General features: G+C 39.0%; 1 protein-coding gene across 3 annotated transcripts in view; it reads right to left on the bottom strand.

The window, feature by feature from the left end:
- Window positions 1-19,833, bottom strand: part of STXBP5 (syntaxin binding protein 5) — a 125,005-nt gene that overhangs the window by 45,532 nt on the left and 59,640 nt on the right. For all 3 annotated transcript variants that reach the window (XM_084776103.1, XM_084776104.1, XM_084776105.1), the window contains exons 9-11: window positions 16,628-16,706; window positions 3,995-4,149; window positions 3,180-3,252 (exon numbers count right to left, since the gene is read on the bottom strand). In XM_084776103.1, coding sequence (XP_084632229.1) covers window positions 3,180-3,252; window positions 3,995-4,149; window positions 16,628-16,706 — 307 coding nt within the window. The remainder of the gene's footprint in view (window positions 1-3,179; window positions 3,253-3,994; window positions 4,150-16,627; window positions 16,707-19,833) is intronic.

Here is a 19,833-nt window from a genome sequence, read left to right as displayed (position 1 = left end):
GTGCTGCTCTCTGGCTGCTGGGAGGCTGTGAGCCTCACAGCTCTGCTTTATGACTTTCTTCCTGCAAAAATAAGACACTGACCCCCCTGAGCCCACAGCAATGCACAGCCCTCTCAAACAACGAGCAAAACACTTTCTCTTAGGCATGTTGCACTGGTGACAAGTAATACATTTTAGTTCACTAGTAATATAAATTATAATTTTATTTTTCATGGTTTTTAGATATGAAGTCAGACACACAACTGTCCAGTCATGAGATACCCTTGTTTTCTAGCTACATAATTAATTTATCAAGATAAGCAAAAAATGCTTTAAAATCATGAAATTGAAAGTAAAGTTCTAGCTAAAGAGATAGCAATGTGCTTAAAACTAAAAACATAATAATGTTGCTTAGAATGAGACTCATTAATTTAAAATATGTCTTTAAAAACTCTAGAACCTAGCTGAGACACTTAAAAGTACAAAATAGCTATTCTGTAATATATTAGATTTTTCATTTGCCTACTGCTAATAGTACTAAAAATAAGTAATATTTCAGGGAAAAAAACTAGTATAGACTATAGATATGATGTGCCGAATCATCTCTACCTGTACCTCCAACCAAAAGATGAAGCACACAAAAAGAGTAGTAATAAAAAGTAACTTTCTTCTCTTCATAACAAATCTTTCCCTCAGCTCCAAGGATCTAGCATTTTACATATTTAATTAATAGTTCTGAAAAAATAAAACATCTCATCCATGTGATTTGAATAGCATTTTCTTTAGTTAATCATATCTTAGTACATACAAAAATTCCATTATTAAAACAACTCACTTAATAGATGAAAATAAAGAAAATACATTAATAATATTTTTCTAGGACTGTCATAGTTATTTTTCAAATGGTTATTTAAAAAAAAACCTTACAAATATGTACTAAAAGTAACAGACACTACCCTGAAATGTAGTCAGGATAGTCTTAAAAATAACCAGGTAAACAGTCCAACTCACACACATTAGGGTTCTCAAGCTGAGTACTGCTCATACTCAGAGAAGGCTTTATGTGGAAAACGGTCTTGTGCCTTTGAAGTATGTTTGTCTTTTATCCACTAGATGGCAGTAGCATTCCACCTAATAAGATATCTACGCGGACACTGTCAAACAGTCCAAGGCTGACTAAACAATGAATGAGTAAACGCATAGGAAGATTTGCTTTATGATTATTTGGGGGGCGGGGGGAGAAAATAAGTAATATGGCGGTTCTATTCACAGCACAGGAGTATCCCTGACAACAGGTAATAGATACAGCAAACACTAGAAGTTGTTACAAAGAGCTGTGAAGGGGCAGGAGATTTACAAATCAGACATATCTGTAAAGAGTCTAATAGGGCTGGAAAGCATATGGTAAACACTGTGTGGGTTCTGATGACAGTGAAACATGTGGAGCTGCGAAAACATGGCATAAGAGAAGATAAGAAATATGAGGTCTGTTAAACAGCAAGCTGCTATCCCATAAACTTAGGCCACTGTGGGAAGATAGCAGGAGAGAAGGTTAGAAATAACACCCACAATCCTTTAAAGTAGCAGGTACAGTAGTTGAAGCAACAACAGCGAACAATGTTCAATTAGAGGAGTGGGGAACAGGATGTAGGTTGCGGTTAATCTGGTAGAGAATGCACAATACATCCCAGCAGACTGAGCAGAGGGAGCAAGGCTGAAAGGCTCCTCAGAAGTAAACTGACATGGGTCCATTTTGGAGAGCTTTGTTGTGTATGGCCTGAGTATATACAAGCATGAAGCTGAAATGTAAGAAATTCAAGAAACTGAGTTAAGTAACAGAAAATCATAACTCACTGAACTTGAACAAGTTGAACTGCTGCCTACATAGAGCCTCCGCCACTATGCCCTCGTGTCTTTGGTACAGGAAAGTATGCTGTAGGCTACCAAAGAAGAAACGTATGATCTACCTACAAACCCTGTGACATTCCATGGGGTCCTGCCTCAAAGATATGTTAGGGCAATGGTGGCACAAAGTTTGTGAGAATAATCAACAAATGTCTGATTTGACCAAAGGCTCACTACACAAAATAGAACCAATTCCCGACACTGCTTGGATGTCCAAGACCTAAGCAAAAAACAAATAATACTGGTCTTAAAAACAAGTAGCAATAAGATGGCTCCTAATGACATTCTCCAGTACTCATAGACCAGTCTCTTGCTCAGCCACCATCAGAGAAACTTGCTCTTGCAGAAGATGGAAACAAATATAGAGCCCACAGCCTGACTCTGTGCAGAGAATGTAAGACCTTGAAGCACTCAGTCGTAAATGGTATATCTCCATCAAATCCTCCCCTCAGGGCTCTGGGAACCCCATGAAGAGGAGGCAGAAAGAGTAAGAGCCAGACAGGATGCAGGACACCAAGGAAACAAGGCTTTCGGAATCAACACAGACATGAGCTCACAGAGCCTGAGCTGCATAAGCAGGGCCTGCACAGGAGATGCCAGAGCTGAAAGGAGAAGTGGGCACAGCCTGTATCCCTAGCCCAGAAGTCATCTCCCACTGATAACCACCTGCAAATGAGGACATGAGTACAGGAAAGAACTCATCGGTGTCCTTGGAGGTTCCTTGCTTCATACTGTCATGTCAGGGCCTTTCGGTTTAAAATTTTAAAATTATTATTATTTTTATATTATTATTTTTTGTTTTTATTTTATTTACATATATTTTTTTTCTTTTTACCCTATAGGTCCTTTGTGTATATATTATAACTTTCAGTTTAGTGTTTTTATGGGAGTCTTGAGTGTGTGAACAGTTGGCCTTTGTTTCTTATACCTTCTCTTGGGTTCTTATCCTTCTGTTTGCTTTGTTTTATCTTATTATATTTTATTATTATGTCTTAGAAGACTCTTTTCTAGTGAGGGACAGAAATGGGTGGATCCAGATGGGAGGGGAGGAAGAAAGGAAGGGGCAGAGGGAGGGGAAACCATAATCAGGATATATTATGTGAGGGAAAAATAGTATGAACAAAAGAAAATCTGTGAGATTCATTATAATCAATACATTTCAGATTCCTGGGAATGTGGACCTAGAGCATGAGAAAGAGATAGTATATATAAATGTACGTTTTAGCTAATGCCAGGCTAGCAGAGATCGATTGGTTTCCCCACACAGTAATGGAGTTGGCCATCAGGGTCCTTACCCGTTCTGTGCAAGGTCTATCAGCACTAAGTCCTTTTCCAGGAGAACCACCACAGCGTACGGTTCCTGAAAATCTGGAACATGAGAACACTGCATGAAGAGTTGCTTTACAGACCCCAGGGGGCAGCCACCGGCAGTGGACAGCTCCTACTTCCTTTCCTCATGGCCAATTATCATCATGGAATCTCAGAATAAACAGACAGAGCTCTGTCATCTTTCTCACATGTTAATATGTGTCTGTTAACTATAAAATCCATTCTATTGTCCAACTTCAGAGAGATCCAAATGAGATGAAAAGACAGACATTTAAGATCACTCTCTGTGTTAACTTGTCAATGCTATGGTGGCCCCGAGTGCCTAGATGCCATCATGAAGGAACCCTTTCGACCAGAGTATCAGTTAACTTCATAAACTAAACAAAGCAGTTACTCTCTGAACAGCTGGGCCCACGCTTCTCAGATGAAGGCCTTATGGACAGGGACAGCTTTCCCTACAAAGACAGAATCCTCTGCAAGGCTTGAGCCCAGGCCTCCTCCCCGAGATTCCCACATGCAGACTTCAGAGCCCTGGCTTGAATCAGTCTCTGGAGAAGTCTAGGTAATCAGATGGACTTCTGTTTCACAGAATTCAAATTACTCAACACAAGCAATGTCTGCCTTTGAACGGCAGCTAATATTAGTGCACAGTACAGAGGAGAGACAGTGAGCTGAGAAAACCAACGGCTGAAGTGAAATCGGCCATGCCATGATGGCACAAACTCTTGCCCTACAGCACTACAACAGGGATATGGGAGGACTCATGGAGAGCGAGCCTTACCATTTGGGTATGGTGTCTCACAAAGTGTGAGAAAGTCAACGATTGAATAGTCCATTTCTAGCACTGCTGTGCTTTTCCCGTGCATCACTGTTAAGCAAGGTCTCCTTCCCACAGTGTCATAGGACAAGCCTCCTGACAGAATAATGAAAGGTTCCCTGGAAATAAAAATATCGGGTGATGACAAGTGTTAGAAGGGACACTATTTTTTTCTGCTGTCTTGTATTGTTACTCAGTGATAGTGTCCTCTAAACATTTTATATATCACATAATGGAAGAATTGCATGTGGAATTTTTAACAAGTTCATACCTAGTTTGCTAAATATTAAACTACAATAAAAATGCGTGTAGGTCACATTCAACTCTTAGACCACCTCTTGCTCCTTATTTTATTTCCTGTGGAAGTCACCATAAAGGCTCCTCTAAGTTTCTGTGTGGCTTCTACTTTGGTCTTAAGAAGACTACTCAATAAACATTCCCAAGAAAACCTCACAGCTTCAAATAGCTATGGCTAGGCATGATACGTAACTCTAACTTTTTAAGGATATGCCAAGAACTGTACGTGCTATACACCACTTGTGAAAACTGGGAGTCACTCAAAAAATTCCCTACTGGCCTTAGTGCTTTGCAAGAAACCTCCTAACTATGAGATCTTAGTGTTCATCAAACACACTATGGGCTGCCAGCTTGCCTCTTTGGCCCTTATGTTTTCAGAAGACAACACTACACATACCCTTGCTGCCCATATTTGTCATGATGAAAACTATACGATGTATCTAGGCCTATGTTTTAAAAGCTGCATCTAAGTATCTTTTCATATATCACAATGTGGGTATATTTCTTTATCTTTGATTTGATTCGATATTTCTTTGTATATGAAGCTACTTAGCATGTGGCAGTCAAATCACTCAAAATTGTCTACAAGCATTTAATCTCATTTATAATTTAATATTTTTGTAAAAGATTTTATTTTACATTCAGTTAAGGGTATACATGTGGGAGTGTGCGCATGACTGCAGGCCCTGGAGGAGGACAGAGCGGCTGCCATATTCCTTGGCACTGGAATACCGACTGTGTGAACTTCCTGATGGGAAAGATGAGAAACAAACGTGTCTTCTGCAAGAACAGTCTGCTCTCTTAACTGCCAGCCTGTATCTTCAGTCCCTCATTTATATTTTAGTTTTAAAGACAGAGTGCTTACTTTAAGGCCTATCTATATATTTATTTTTCATGATCTCATCCTATTTTCTCACACTTGTGGAATCTTAAGTCTTCAAAGCTACCAGAAGCAGCATGTGATGGCACGCAGTGGCAACAGGGCCTGGGCTGGTGTTCAAGCTCTCACATTCACATCTTTGTTCTGATATCCTGCGAGCTGGCCATGTCTAGGAAATGGAGACACACAGACAGGCAGCTACCCCTCAGACCACACTGTAACCAAGCAGTGCCTGGTCCACAGAATACCCTGAGTAAGAGTTTCCCAACTGCTGATGTCATCAAATCATCACAAGTGAATGCGGTAAAACTTCCCTATGGAGCATGTACCAAAATACAGACATACATAAATAATACAAAAGTGAAAATTATAAATGCAAATTATTTTATATAATACAAGAATAAATTTCACTAGGTTTAGTTAAGTTAGCAGCTAGATATATGCCTCACATGTAAATATAGTATTGGGGCAAATAATGACATTTTTTTCTTACTTAGGCACCTTATTTAGAAGATAGAAAATGTGTAGGAATGAAAAGTACGTATGTTTCTATAAGTAATTATTTTGTACAGATATACCCTCATGCATCCTATCTTCCTTGTTTACTTTGTTTTTCTATAGTATTTATTATTAAAAGCTAACAGTTTGCTCATTGTCTGTCTCATCAAAATATACTTTGCATGAAGCCCCCTCCCTCTTTAAACATCTATGTTGCGCATTGCTCTATGTAAAACAGTGACCACCATACTAGGAAAAGTTACACTTTCCTTCAGATGAATTGACCAAGTACATGTTTCATTAACCATTTTCTACCTGTTATTTACATTCATCATTAATGTGATTTGGATAATATTATTTTATGGCTAAACTCCAAAAATTCAATTTCAAGTATTTAGCCTGAGTAAAATCACACTCCTGCAGCCACTGCTACAAACTCTAATCATTGCATGATTGTACTCTATGAATGGATACTATTAAAATTCAATGAGTAAAAACAAATCTAGCTTTTCTTACTTTACCTATATTATAATACACAATTAAGTTCAAAAAGAGTTTACTAGTGAATAAATATTTCTTGAATGTTTTAGATAGTAGGATCCGTAGGTAGTTGTTATCAATTGTATTTCAAGAATTGCATGTAAGGGTTTTTTGTTTGCTTGTTTGGTTGGTTTGGTCTGGCTTTTATTTGTTTTTTTACATACAAACAATTTAAAACAAACAACGATGGCAGCACCAGAGGTATGAACTGAGAAGAGCAGGGCCACACTACGATGTCCAACCCCACCCTGGAGAGCAGCTTAGCTGGCTGAGCAGCTCGCACAGTCTTAACTAGCACTACAGCGCTTAGGTGTGATTATCCTCACGAGACAAGTCAGGATTTGGTCTGTGGTGTGAGACATCTGTTTCTTTTCTAAAAGTAGACAGGAAATTATGTGAATTTAAAAACTTTGAAAAGAATACCAACTGACTACACCAAGTCAATACGTTACTATTTCATAGTAAGTTTGCTAAACTGAACAATAATAATGCCTTTTCATATGCTACACGCTGTTTCTCTACCTGTTAGTATGACTACCAGAAAACAAGCACCTAGCATATGACACTCCAATTAATTTTATTATCTCTAAAGCTTAAGAAAAAACATTAACCCTCTACCAGAATAAACTAGTCATATATAATTATAAACTTCAAGGAACTAGTTCTACATACCAAAATGTGTAAAATTTCAAAGTTGGACCTGGCATTTGGACTTCTGAAGGTTCTAGTGGCCTAGATTATTTTTAAGCAATCTGAATTATGGAGTTGAAGAAGACTTGATCTTTTTTTAAACAAAAGGATAGCCATTCTGGTGTTGTGAGGAGTTCTAGAGGTGACATAATTTTATTCTATAGCATTAAGAATGTTAGTACAGTCTCTGCTAATGCCACTGGATGTCAGCCAGACCCTCATTAGAAGATAGCCTCATTGGGGATGTATCCCTTTGCAAGTTTTCTGATTTGACTGGACGTATTGAAGAAGCTGAGCACATCATTCTGTGCATTTGCTCTCTCCACCTGTGAACCTCTCCACCCCACCTTGAGGGTAGCTCTAGGCTGTGCCGTGTTCCCACAAGAAGCCTTCTTCACTAAAAGAACCAACTTCTTCCACCCAGAGAGCTACACGGAAGTGACTCACCCAATGCAGTTCCATGGTAACAGCTATTCTCTGACTTAAACATTCTTAACAATTTGTGCTTTGGGGAATTAGTGCTTTGGGGGAACATCGAGTCAAGCCACACAGTTCACATACTGGATCATGGACTATGAAGAAATGAGTAAGGTGGAGAGATGCGATGGCTGCAATAGTAAGGCCAAGCCACGAACGTGATGACAGATGAGGTGACACAAGAATGAACACAAGCCAGCTGCTCTAAGTCTTAGGCTGGTGGGGAGAAGGAGGTACTCTGTCCATCAGAAATTACTACTGCAGGGCTGGGGACACAGATCAGATGTTAAGAACACTGAACTCTTCCAGGGGACCTGGATTCAATTCTTCCCACCCACGTGGCAACTTAAAAGCATCTTAATTTCAGTTCTAGGAGGTCCAAAACCTTCTTGCCTCTGCAGACATTACATGCACATAGCACACTATTTACACACAAGCACAACACTCATACACAAATAAAAATAAAAATAATTGAGTATTACAAAGATGCTAAGTCATCAGACAGCTTTGTTTGAGGACAGAAGGTGCGACAACAGTCACGCTGTCAGATACACGGCTCTGAATCCTGAAAACATGCTGTACACTCCACTAGCATCTATGGAATTAGCCACCACCTTTCCAAGCCTTTATATAATACTTGGAAAGTTACTCACTTATTACTTGGCTACCTCCAATTTTTAAAAAGTCCCATCAGTACTTCTACTTCCCCAAAAAGCCTTTCTTGACTCATTCACTCTCAACAGGAAGTGTCTCCTGCAGATGCTGACGGGGATCTCCTAAGAACCTTGCCCACATCTCTGCTCTGTATTTCCTATCAGTAGCTGCCAGCGTTTACCCATTTTCCTTCTGTGACATCTGATACTCTAGACTCTGGCTAGGTTACAAATATGTTCGTAAACATATATTTGAACATATATTCTAAACATTTTTTGAAAGACATTATAAACAGCACTAAAGGTTCACCTTTATTAACTCCCATGCTCCCCTTCCTCACCTTAGGTATCACTCCTGGGGTTCACCACACCACAGCAAAGAAGGCACAAGAAAGAGAAGACTCAGGCGAGTCTCCAAATACCTATGCCGGTGAAAGCCAGGACAACACTCACACCAAAGCTAAAGAAACCCAAACCATTAGAGCCGAGCAGTAAGTGACTCTTTGCCTTAAAAATAATTGAGGCACACGAATAGCAGTAAGCATACAGCAGAGCCACCTTCCGTCCTACTACACTTCAGTGGAAATGCAAGAGTATAGGCTGACAATTCGCACTCTTAATAGCCTATGGGCCCATAGTTAGCACTCCTAACTATTTTATTCACTAATCAGACATAAAACCTCCACACTGTCAATTTTATGTGATATCTACATTACTAACTAAATGTATTACTGATTTTTTAAAACATCAACACTTGCTTCCACTTGAAAAACGCAATTCTATTTCACAGAGAACAAAACAATCACTACTGTAAATTATCAACATTTAATCTGGATGGTCTGATGGAAATACATGACCTTAATTTTGCATCCAAAAATTATGTTTTTATTTATTTGTTGAATATATGATAATAATAAACAAATTTGTAAGTAAACATGATGCTATGGCTTGGGTGACCATAAGAAGTGTCATACCCCATCCTTCCCTTTTGAAATGATGTTTACTCTGTACTTTCGTATACTGTAAATACTTAAGTTTTGTTTTATTTTAGACAGGTTCTCAGGAGATTTTGAGTCCTAGTAAAGACTCTGAATATAGACTTTTGAACAATGTTGTAACCACTAAGACCAAATGACTGAAAGACCAAATGTGTTTTACACAGACATGAACCTGGGGGGAGAGGTGGTGGTGGAAGGTTATGGTTTTTAAAGTGACCTCTTTGGTTTTCAAACTGACAAAAAAAAAATGGTGCCCCTTAATCTTGGTTGTCAACTTGACAGGATGCAGAATTGTCTAAGAGAGACACCTCTGGGTATGGCTGTAGGGGTGTTTGCAGGGAGGCTTAGCTGAGGTGAGGAAACTTCCTGTGACTGCTTGGCTCCCTTCTCTAGGTCCTGGAGTGATCACTAGTGACCATGTATTTTATGCTCCCACAGGCACAGCCAGAGCTGCTCTCAAGCCAGGCCCCCTGCCACGATAGAATGTATATCCTCCTAAATGTGAGCCAAAGTAAGTCCCTCTTGCCGGAAGTGTTTCCAGTAGATATTCTGTCAGAGCGACAAGGAGCCAATACAATGCACAGAGGGCATTTTTGTTTTGTTTTGCTGCAGATACATATCATACAAAACCTCCTCAGCATTAAGAAAGAATGTCTTTTCTGTCATCTGTACTTTGGATTCACTCTATGACTCTTTTCTAAAATCTTCATTTTAGACTTTGTACTTTCAACGGCATTTTCTGTTCCTTTTCTCCCTCCCTTTTGACTTCTCATCACCTTTTCTACTTTAACTTCCTACAAATTTTAAACTTAGATTCTACTTACAAAAGAAACCATGAAATATATGTGTGAATCTGGGTTATTTCATTACCATAGTAATCTCCAGTTCCATGCATTCTCCTGACATTGTCATAATTTCATTCTGTATAGCTGAATATAAAATTCCATTGTGCATAAACACCACATTTCCTCATCTTGGCAAATCTTCCGGCAAGATCCATAATTTAGCTATTGTGTTCTTTGACAATTACACACACACACACACACACACGCACACGAACACGCACACGCACACACGCGCACGCGCACACACACACACACACACAGTCTGAATAACAGCCCCCTCCCCCTGCGACACCCTCCCTGGCCTCATACTCTTGTCTCCCTCCTACTCTTATCATAGCCTCTTCCATCTGTACAAATCCCTCTTCCAGATTCATGGCTTTTATTTTCACTTTGTGACTCACTCAGTTTAACCATCTGTGTGAGCATTAGATTGCCACTGGGTGGGGTCACCGATTAGTACACAACTGAAGGCAATGACTTATCTCCCTATATCTATCAGTAGTGAGACTGAGAGGCGGAGGGGCCCTCTGTTTCCCTCCTCCATCCCAGCTTGACTGTTGAAAGATTTGCTCTTATGCAGACCCAGTGCAGGCATCTACAGCTGCTGTGTGTTCATGACTACAGTATCTGAGCCTTGCCAGGAAACAGGTTTCACTGTATAGCTCTGACTGGCCAGAACCTCAATATGTAGAAGAGGAGCCACAAATTTCCATCGATCTTCCCGTCTCTGTGGACCAAGTTACAGGATTATAAATGTGTGCTTAGTGCAAGTTACCTCTATGGTATATGGACTTATCTTTCTTTGGATATATATCCCAAAGTGGTGTACAGCAGAGTATCTGACACTGAGTTCCAGTTTACAGTCCAGTTATGGCAATCTATATCCCCATCAAGCACATAAGGGTGTCCCTTTCTTACATCCCTGCCAGCATCTGCTGCTCTATGTGATAATAGCCACTCTGACTAGGGTAAGATGGATTCTCAAAACAGTTTGAACTATATTTTCTTGATGGCTGGCATTGTAAACATTTTTTTCAATATTAGCTCTTTGAAGTGTCTATTTAATTCATATGCTCACTTTTGATTGAATGATTTGGACTTTCAATTTTTATTACAATTTTATTTATGTATTTTGTGCGTATACTTATTTATTAACTATGCCATGGCATGCGTGTGGAATCAGAGGACAGCTGGTGGGAGCTGGCTTTCTCCTTCTACCATGTGGGTCTTGGGAACTGAACGCAGGTCATCAAAATTAGTAGCCAGTGCCCTAAACTGCTGATCCATCTCACCAGCTGGTCTTCATTTTATGATGTTTAATTTTCAGAGTTCTTTGTAGATTCTAGGTATTAATCCCTTGTGAGGTATATAAATGATGTAATGGTGTTCATAATGTTTTCATTAGCTTAATGTCTCCACATCATGGCTCATGTTTGAAAAGATTCTAATAAAGTACATTTTCACCAATCAACCATCCTCCAGTCTTCTACTCTTTCTCATCATCCTGATAAAAATCCCTGTAGCACCTAATAACACCGGCATCTGTAAACACCAGTTTCTTGGATTTAATGGCATGGAATTATACTATTTCTTGTCCCCTGCCTGTTCCATCCCCCCCCCCATCTCCTCTTTTTTTATTCAGATGATGCTACTTCCCCTTTGTACTTTGAAGCTGGTGTCTCAATTGCAAAACCAGTGTTTGGGAACTGGATTTATGGGGCCCTGAGCTGACAAGGAGTAATTCTTTCTGGATGTGCTCATTTTTCTAAACTCAAGCAACACCTGATTGATTCATTTTAATACTGGTTGACTGTATCTCTAGAGTTTAATAAGTATCCACTTTGGAAAAACTTTAACAAATAAAATTTTCCAAAGGGTAAAAATGAGTTTGTATATTAACAGAGTTAATATCTGATAATAAATTTAAAGGAAATAAAGTAAAAACAAAACAAAACAAAACAGATAAAGAGGTAAGCTTCAAAGTGTGTGTGTGTGTGTGTGTGTGTGTGTGTGTGTGTGTGTGTGTGTGCGCACACACACGTGCATATGAAGGGGATAGAAATGTGAAAATTTCAATTTGAAGATCCTGCTTTATATATTTAGTGAGTCAGTTTTGCCCTTAGCATCGCAGAAGAGTGGCTAGCCTATTTTGGCTGCATTAAACTTGTTTTGAGGAGGGAGAGATGTGCTTTAAGGGAGGTAGCATCTTCTCCCTCTGCAGACATCAGTGTTTGAACCTGAGTTCTCACCTCACCAGCATGACAGAACACGCTTTATCATGGAAATTATTTTCTCAGTTTGTCTCCCCTTCCCCCTACCCCTAAAACTTTGCTTTACTTTTTTTTCAGTATTTTTTTTTCCTTTTAAGTTTCCTTTCTCCTGAGCCTGCTCACCATTTCTTTTTTAGAAAATTATTTATTTACTCTCTTTATACCCTGGTCACACTCTAGCTCCCGCTCCCCTGCCCCTGTTCCTCAGAAAAAGGGATCCCCCTTCACATCCACCTCAGCTCATCAAGTCATATCAGGACTGAGTGTGTCCTTGTCCCCTGTGGCCTAGCACTAATTACTTTAAACTGTTTACTTTCTTTTCCATCAAAGGGTTAAGATGATGTGTAAATAGAGGAGGGGGGGGGAAATCCATCATTCTTGCCTTAAAGAAAAGAAATGTAGCACTTCAAATTGATAGAGACCTGAAAAAGGGTCCAACAATTTTAGGCATATTGTGTATAGCTACTAAATGAAGTATTCTAATGCCAAACAACACACAAACTCACTGTAGCTATCAACCTAGAAGACAGATTTCTAGCCATATAACAGAAACTAAGTTTGCAGACCCCTCCCCAAAACTAAGAGATTAAGAAAGCCAGCAGACAGCCTGATCTCACGCTAGCTGACATCACACTGTAACCAGCAGGCAGCCTGATCTCACGCTAGCTGACATCACACTGTAACCAGCAGGCAGCCTGATCTCACGCTAGCTGACATCACACTGTAAGCATAAAGTTTCTGAACTAGGAAGTAGAATAGCTGGGCTTAAACAAAATGACAATCAAGGCTTCAATGCCTTATACTAACTCACGGTTTGCTATATTTTCAGCACGACCCATACTGAGACGTGCAGTCTCTTCATGGTTCAGTATACAAGTGTCTGAAGTGAAGCAACGTATCTTGAATTAATGGTGACTCTTAAATATGCACTGCACTGTTCCTTCCTATTCCACTTTACCAACTGAAAACTGATGGTCACAACCAACACAATTATTTTCACAGCCTATAAACGGCTGTGTTACCTGATGTCTAAAAATAGTTTTTAATCACTGCAGCACATCATAGCGTTTCTCAGCTGAGGTGGTTTTCAATTTAGGGACAAATATTAGGTTCTTGAGCTATAAAGTCAGTGAGGTTTGTCATTTGTCATTTGTTCATCTATTTTGGGGAAAACAAAATAAAGCTGCATTTTGGATGTCTGTCAGAAGTAATCAAATGTAACTTGGAGGCAGTACTCTATGTGGCAGCTGTGTGAACAGCACGCTATAATATTATTATATATTTTTTCCGACAAGTTTATGAAGTGGTCCTTATTATGTTTCCTGTTTTACAGATGATAAACCAGGCAGAGAAAGCTTGGCCGGTTCCCCAACGGACAGTGAGAATAGCAGAGGCAGATGCAGACCCAGGTGGTCTGCTTTTACATCCTCCCAGCCCTCAGCTGTGATACGTAGTCACCACAGAACTCTCTACCTCATTTATTTCTCCAAGAAATAACTTCAGCATTCAACTCCTGACTTTTAAAAAATTAAAAAGAAAAAGAAAAAAAATATATGTTTCTACCTGTGTCTGTGTGAAAGTGTGCCACAAACATTCAGGTGTCCTTGAGGCCAGGAGATGATGTCAGATCCCCTCGAGCTGCAGTTACAGGAGGTTGGGAGCCAACACACAATGCACATGGATGCTGGCAGCCGAACCAAAGTCCTACGCAAGAGCTGTAGGTGGTCTTAACTGCTGAACCATCTTCCTAGCCTCCTACTTCTGCTTTTAATAAGAACTGGATGTTTAATGAATTCATATTGTATCTTAAATAAACTACTAATTAAATAAGTAATTTCTTAATTTGCACTGTCATTAACTTCATTCCACTGAAGGAAGAACCTATGCTTTCCAGATCTAACAGCAACACCAAGAGCCCGGATATAGCTATACTTTATCTATATCTACCCATACCTATATGCCCATATCTACCCATACCTGTATATACCTACCCATTCCCGAATATACCTACTCATACCTGAATATACCTAACCATACCCATATATGCCTACTCATACCTGAATATACCTAACCATACCCATATATGCCTACTCATACCTGTATATAGCTACCCATATCTATTTTCTAACTCCTCACATTCTGAGCAATAGTTAAGATCTGGACAAACAGAAAACAGAGGCTGAGGCTACAGCTAGGCAGCAGAGAACACAGTATGCCCGAGGCCCTGGATTCCATCCTAACACTAGGGGTCAGGTGGGTGGGCCCTTAAAGTGAAGCAGCTGCATCCACACCTCCTGCTTCTGTCAAGCCTAACTTACAGAGATACATGTACTCAATAAATATAATTGGATGTCTATGTCCTAGAACAGAAAGCTGTTCTCAGAAAACTCTCAAGAATATATTTCTGGAGACCCTAAGCTAGCTAGCCAAGAAGACTACTATTCTAAAGGCAGAAACATTTATGCTGACCCAGAAGGAAAGGAGAAGGGTCCTCATGCCTAGAATGACTTCCAGGCACAGAGAAGAAAATACACAAGACCCCTGCAGGGGTGAAGACAGCTCTCTAAAACCTCATGATTTGCCAATAAGAAATGAAACAGCAGGTTGGCAGGGGTTAGTTTCAGTACATAGATCTAATCAAAGAAGATAGCCATGGAGCAAAAAAAAAAAAAAAAAAAAAAAGTTCAGTTCTTTTTTAATTGATTTCCTTTCCCAGGTTAAAGAAAGAAAGAAGTTTAAGGCACAGTTAAAAGTCGAGCCTACTGATCACATTACATAGTTCATACAAAAGTGTGAGAAAGAGCAATATATCATTTAAAATTTTCCATTTCAAATCTGTGACAGGACATCAGTGCTGCCATCCTGAGGACAGCAGGCCTGCCGCAGAAGCTCTGTCCGTGAGAGAGAAGCAGCAGTGTGAAACGCAGAGGACAGTGCACTGGGCTGCCCCTTTGTTTGCAACGTTCAAAGAACTCACTCTATGGGTCATATAGACACAGATCCTCCCCCCCCCACCCCCCGACCCCCGGTTTATTTCCTTTTTATCTTCGGCTGCTGTTGCTTTTTGTTATTCTTTTTTTTCCTATTTTAACTCTTTTGTAATAGGGTAAATGTGACAAATAATAATTAATTGGTGGCTGAGGGTTTCCTAATGCAGAAAGGATTCTTATCCCGTCGTAGTTTGTCCTGTAAAGTAATATGTAAACTGTGTGCCTACGTGAGCAATACACTAAAGTCATTACACCCACTGCACATGTGACAACAGCTAAGCACAAAGAAATCAAATAATTCTGGGCCAAAGATCATACAGTGAGGATTTCCAAGGTAAACTAAAAAGACATTCTGTTTCCTGGACTTTAACCGACTTGCCTGTTTCTGAATCAATTCTAACAGAGTATTCCTACTAGACCTCACAGGAAGGCTAGGAATGACAAAGAAATAATAAAATAAGGGCAATCTTTTTCTTTATTTATTTTCTTCCTCCCTTCCTTCCCTCCTTCCTTCCTTCCTTCCTTCCTTACTTCCTTCCCTCCTTCCTTCCTTCCTTCCTATCTTGTTGTTTAAATGTTCATGGCCTTTCCTCAAAACAGGTCAGAGAAAAGCTGAGTCAGAAAAACAGGTTAAGAAGGGAAATAGGGCAGTTCTCACACCCGTGTTTATAAACTGGAATATGTAAATGTACCAGCAGTGTCAGAGTTTCCTGCAGATTTCATCAAAACTGACCTCAGGCCCTCACTGAACAGTTTCTGGTTCCATGCGTGAGTGGATCTGTTGGCTTAGCTCACGGATCTGAGAACCACCACACTCTTCTACACAAACTCTCACTCTACATATACCTTGAGTAAAGACAACTAATAATAACCAGGATGGAGGTTAAAGAGATACAGAATTTTCAAAGAAACACTTTAGATTTTTTTCTAAATATACATATTCAGTTTATAAACTCAGTACAGCATTTCATACATAAAATCAAGGCATTTAGATTGTGGGCATCAAATAATTCTTACGCCTATTTCATACTAGTATCAGTGTTGGATACTCACCTAGTAAGTTACATTCATTTCTCTCAAGTATTCTTATGAAATTTAACTTCTGAACATGACTCTCAGTTAACACATACAGGATAGAGTGTATTTGAAATATTTCCCTTTATCACTTTTTCCCACACTCTTTACACTAGCAAATAAACATTACTGTTTCCAAGGATAAACAGAATATATTATGTTTCCTGTGGAAAATAATTCACTTTCCAACATGTAGAAGTAAACTGCTAAAACAAAAAGACCCATGGGAAATGAATCCTAACTATGTATTTTATTAAATTATGAAAGCACAAATCTTAAGTTCTGCCCAGATTGCGCTACAGTAGAGCATCAAAATTAGCTGCACAGCTTTCAGTGCTATTTGCATCGTCCTGTAACAGTGACCACGGCAGTGAAGGAATCTTACCCAGATCTAGTTGTTTTGAACTCCACCTTGAGGATAGGCTTGCAAGGCTCTGGTTTCTTCCCATCCTTTAATTGCTTTCCTAAAATAGATTATCCTGCATTAATACATTGATAATTTATAAAGTGGAAATGAAATATAAAAACCCACCATTAGACAAAATTATTAATTTCATATATGCATAATTATTAAGATGAAAATAAAATATATGAAACTGACCAAGAAATGTTTTAGAACAATTAAAAAAACATTTAGTATAAAATAAGACAGTTTATAATGATGAAGTTAAATTATTACATGAAATATTGTCAAAAAAGCAAATAAGGTGAATAACCTAACGTTTATGTGATTAAATCCTAGCAAGAGAAAATGGTGGTCTTCCCAAACTCTCAAATGTTGACTATACCTACTAGATAACCCAAGTAGGATTTCAATTTGCCTAGTGAATTAACATCTTAAAATAGTACAATTTGAAAAAAAAAATAAATCTCTATCACATTTTTTACCACAGGCTGCAAAATTAAATTGTTAATAAATTCATTAACATTTCTTTTGGAGGAAATCCCAAGCATATATTATAAGAAATGATTATAAACCAAACAACTTCTATAAACAATTTTCATTATTTAAAACATAGTTATTCATTATTGACTTTTGGAGGTTCACGACAAAAATATAAAAATCAAAGGAAATCTGTCCTCCCATTTTTAAAAAAAGGAAGATTAATTACTCTCAGTACCATTACATTTCTTCTGGCAAATCACGGGAATTGGAAATGGTCTCAAGGACCCTAAAGTCTCACCCGAGTGCACTCTATGTCCTTTTTCACAACTCGAGTTTTGTGCCAAAGCACCTACCACCTTCTGTACTTTGTGCTTGCTCCTTCCCTTTGTTTGTTGTTCACACACACACACATTCTTAAATATTTCACTGTCTGGCATACATTAAGTACCCTACATGTTTAACGAATGAATCCTGGCTATTTCTTTGGGATAACTTCTGAAGTAAAGCACATTTGGAAAAGAAGGATTTCCCGGAAGTCTGTGACCTTATGAGCTTCTCTCAGCAGTCTAACAGACTATCCCTGCAGAGAGAGAATCCGTCAGGGAGACTTACAAATAGTATATACTTACTGTCAGGGCACTGAAATATATGAAGCAAAAATTGAATCAAAGAAGATAAAAGCAGACAGTTCAACACTAATAGTTAAGGACTTCAATACTCAGTTTCTAGAGAATGGGATTTCCCATGCTTAAAATGAACTGAAAATTGACAAGACCACAGAGTCTAACAGACATCTCCAGAGGACACTCCTAACAAAACAGAATATAGAGTCTTCTCAAGCACATATGAGACATTTCCAATGCAGACCTCATTAGACTATAAAAGAAATCTTAATAGTTTTTAAAGGATAACTTCATACAAGATAAAGCCTCCAACAAAAGAGAATGAAGTAAGAAATCCACAGCAAGAAAAAAAAAAAAAAGGAGATACTAAAGATATGTAAAAATTAAACAATACATTACTAAATAAGCAGACTGAAAAGAAATCCGGACAACACTGTGTGGTAAAACAGTAAAACTGACCGTTAGTCAGACTAAGAGAAGAGAAAAAAGATCAACTCAGAGTCAGAGACAGAACCACAAGTGTGCAGAGACAGCGCCGAGGTCAGAAGTGCGCGCTCTTCTTGTGCAGGATCTGAACTCAGCTCCCAGAACTCATATATTGGACTAACTTCAGTCCCAGGCGGCCCCTCTGTCCTCTGCCTGCATTGTATTCATGTATAAACACACACATACACACACACACACACACACACACACACACACACACACACTTAATAATAAAAATGTAAAAGTCCTAGGAAGCTAAATACCAAAACTGACTCAAGAAAAAACAATCTAAATAGATTCTAGAACAAATAGAGTTGTAAAAATCTAAAAGCAGAAACTGGAGCTCAGCATTTAGCTCAGAGGCTGAGCACCTGCCTTGCCAGTACAATGTTCTGGGTTCAAACCCCAGAGCCTCTAGGAATAAACAAATAAAACCACTCATAAAGAAAAGCCCAGATTCAGATGTCTTCTCTGTTCACTTATGAAGGATACTCTTTGTGGAAAACAGTTTGAGAACATTTATTAGAAACAGAAATAAATAAAACCTGTCAGATTTTGGTATATTAACTGCATTTCTGAGCATTTTTTGGGCAGACGTAAGAGGACTGATTCTAAGGGACTACATACAAGGACAGAACTGCAGCATCACAGCAGGTGTCAATGGAGGTCGGAAGAGGGCGTCAGTTCCCCTGGAGCTGGAGTCATGCTGGTTGCCAGCTGCCTGATCCGTGTGTGTGTGTGTGTGTGTGTGTGTGTGTGTGTGTGTGTGTGTGTGTGTGTGTGTGTGTGTGTATTGGAAACTAACCCTGGGTCCTCAGCAGGAGCACCAAGTGTTCCTCACTGAGTGGGCTTCCCAGCCCCACACAGCGCACACCATTTAGAGGCCACTAATGCATTTACTGAGCTTTGAACTTTTCTGAAAGTAGGTTTGAATATCTTCTATAAAAACTGGCTAGGGACAAGACATTTTCTTTCTTTTTCTCAATTGTCTTTTAAACTGCTTCGGTTGTGTTTTAGCATCCAGGCCTACACATTTTTATTCATTTGTAAGTTAAGCTTTTCTCCATGTACAAAGCATTATTTATGCACATTCTGATGTCTTCCTAACTCGAGTGTTTTAAATGCTGTCACTGGCTCAAGCAAATTATTTACCTCTAATCCTAACGTAGTAACCAATTCCTACATCAGATACAGAAGGCCCTTGCCCTGATTTTATTAAGTGCATATAAATCAAGGAGCACGCAGTGACTCGCTGGATTTCACAGCTAAGGTACCTTTTTACTTCCCTCTCTGGGAACTGATCACCTTGACAAACCACTGAAAATAGCTGATTACGTAGAAACCCCAATTTAATTAATCACACATCCTTTCTTATCTTACAGAATATTGTTTCCTTAACTTCTTCGGCTTCCGAGCTGTGATGATTTGGTGTAAGATCCACTGACATTTTTCCCAGATTTTCATCATACATATCCATTTTTTTCCAGCCAATACTTACACTGTCTTTATTTACTCTTAATACAACTCACTAACTGGCAGCCCCTCAGGCCATCCTGACGTATTACCATTAAAGCCATGTTTTTAAGATGTGAATTT

This window comes from Acomys minous (assembly GCF_964271855.1).
Source record: "Acomys minous genome assembly, chromosome: 3".
Classification (NCBI taxonomy): domain Eukaryota; kingdom Metazoa; phylum Chordata; class Mammalia; order Rodentia; family Muridae; genus Acomys; species Acomys minous.
The sequence above is the reverse complement of the archived record's forward strand: the minus strand, read 5'-3'. Positions and strand labels throughout refer to the sequence as shown.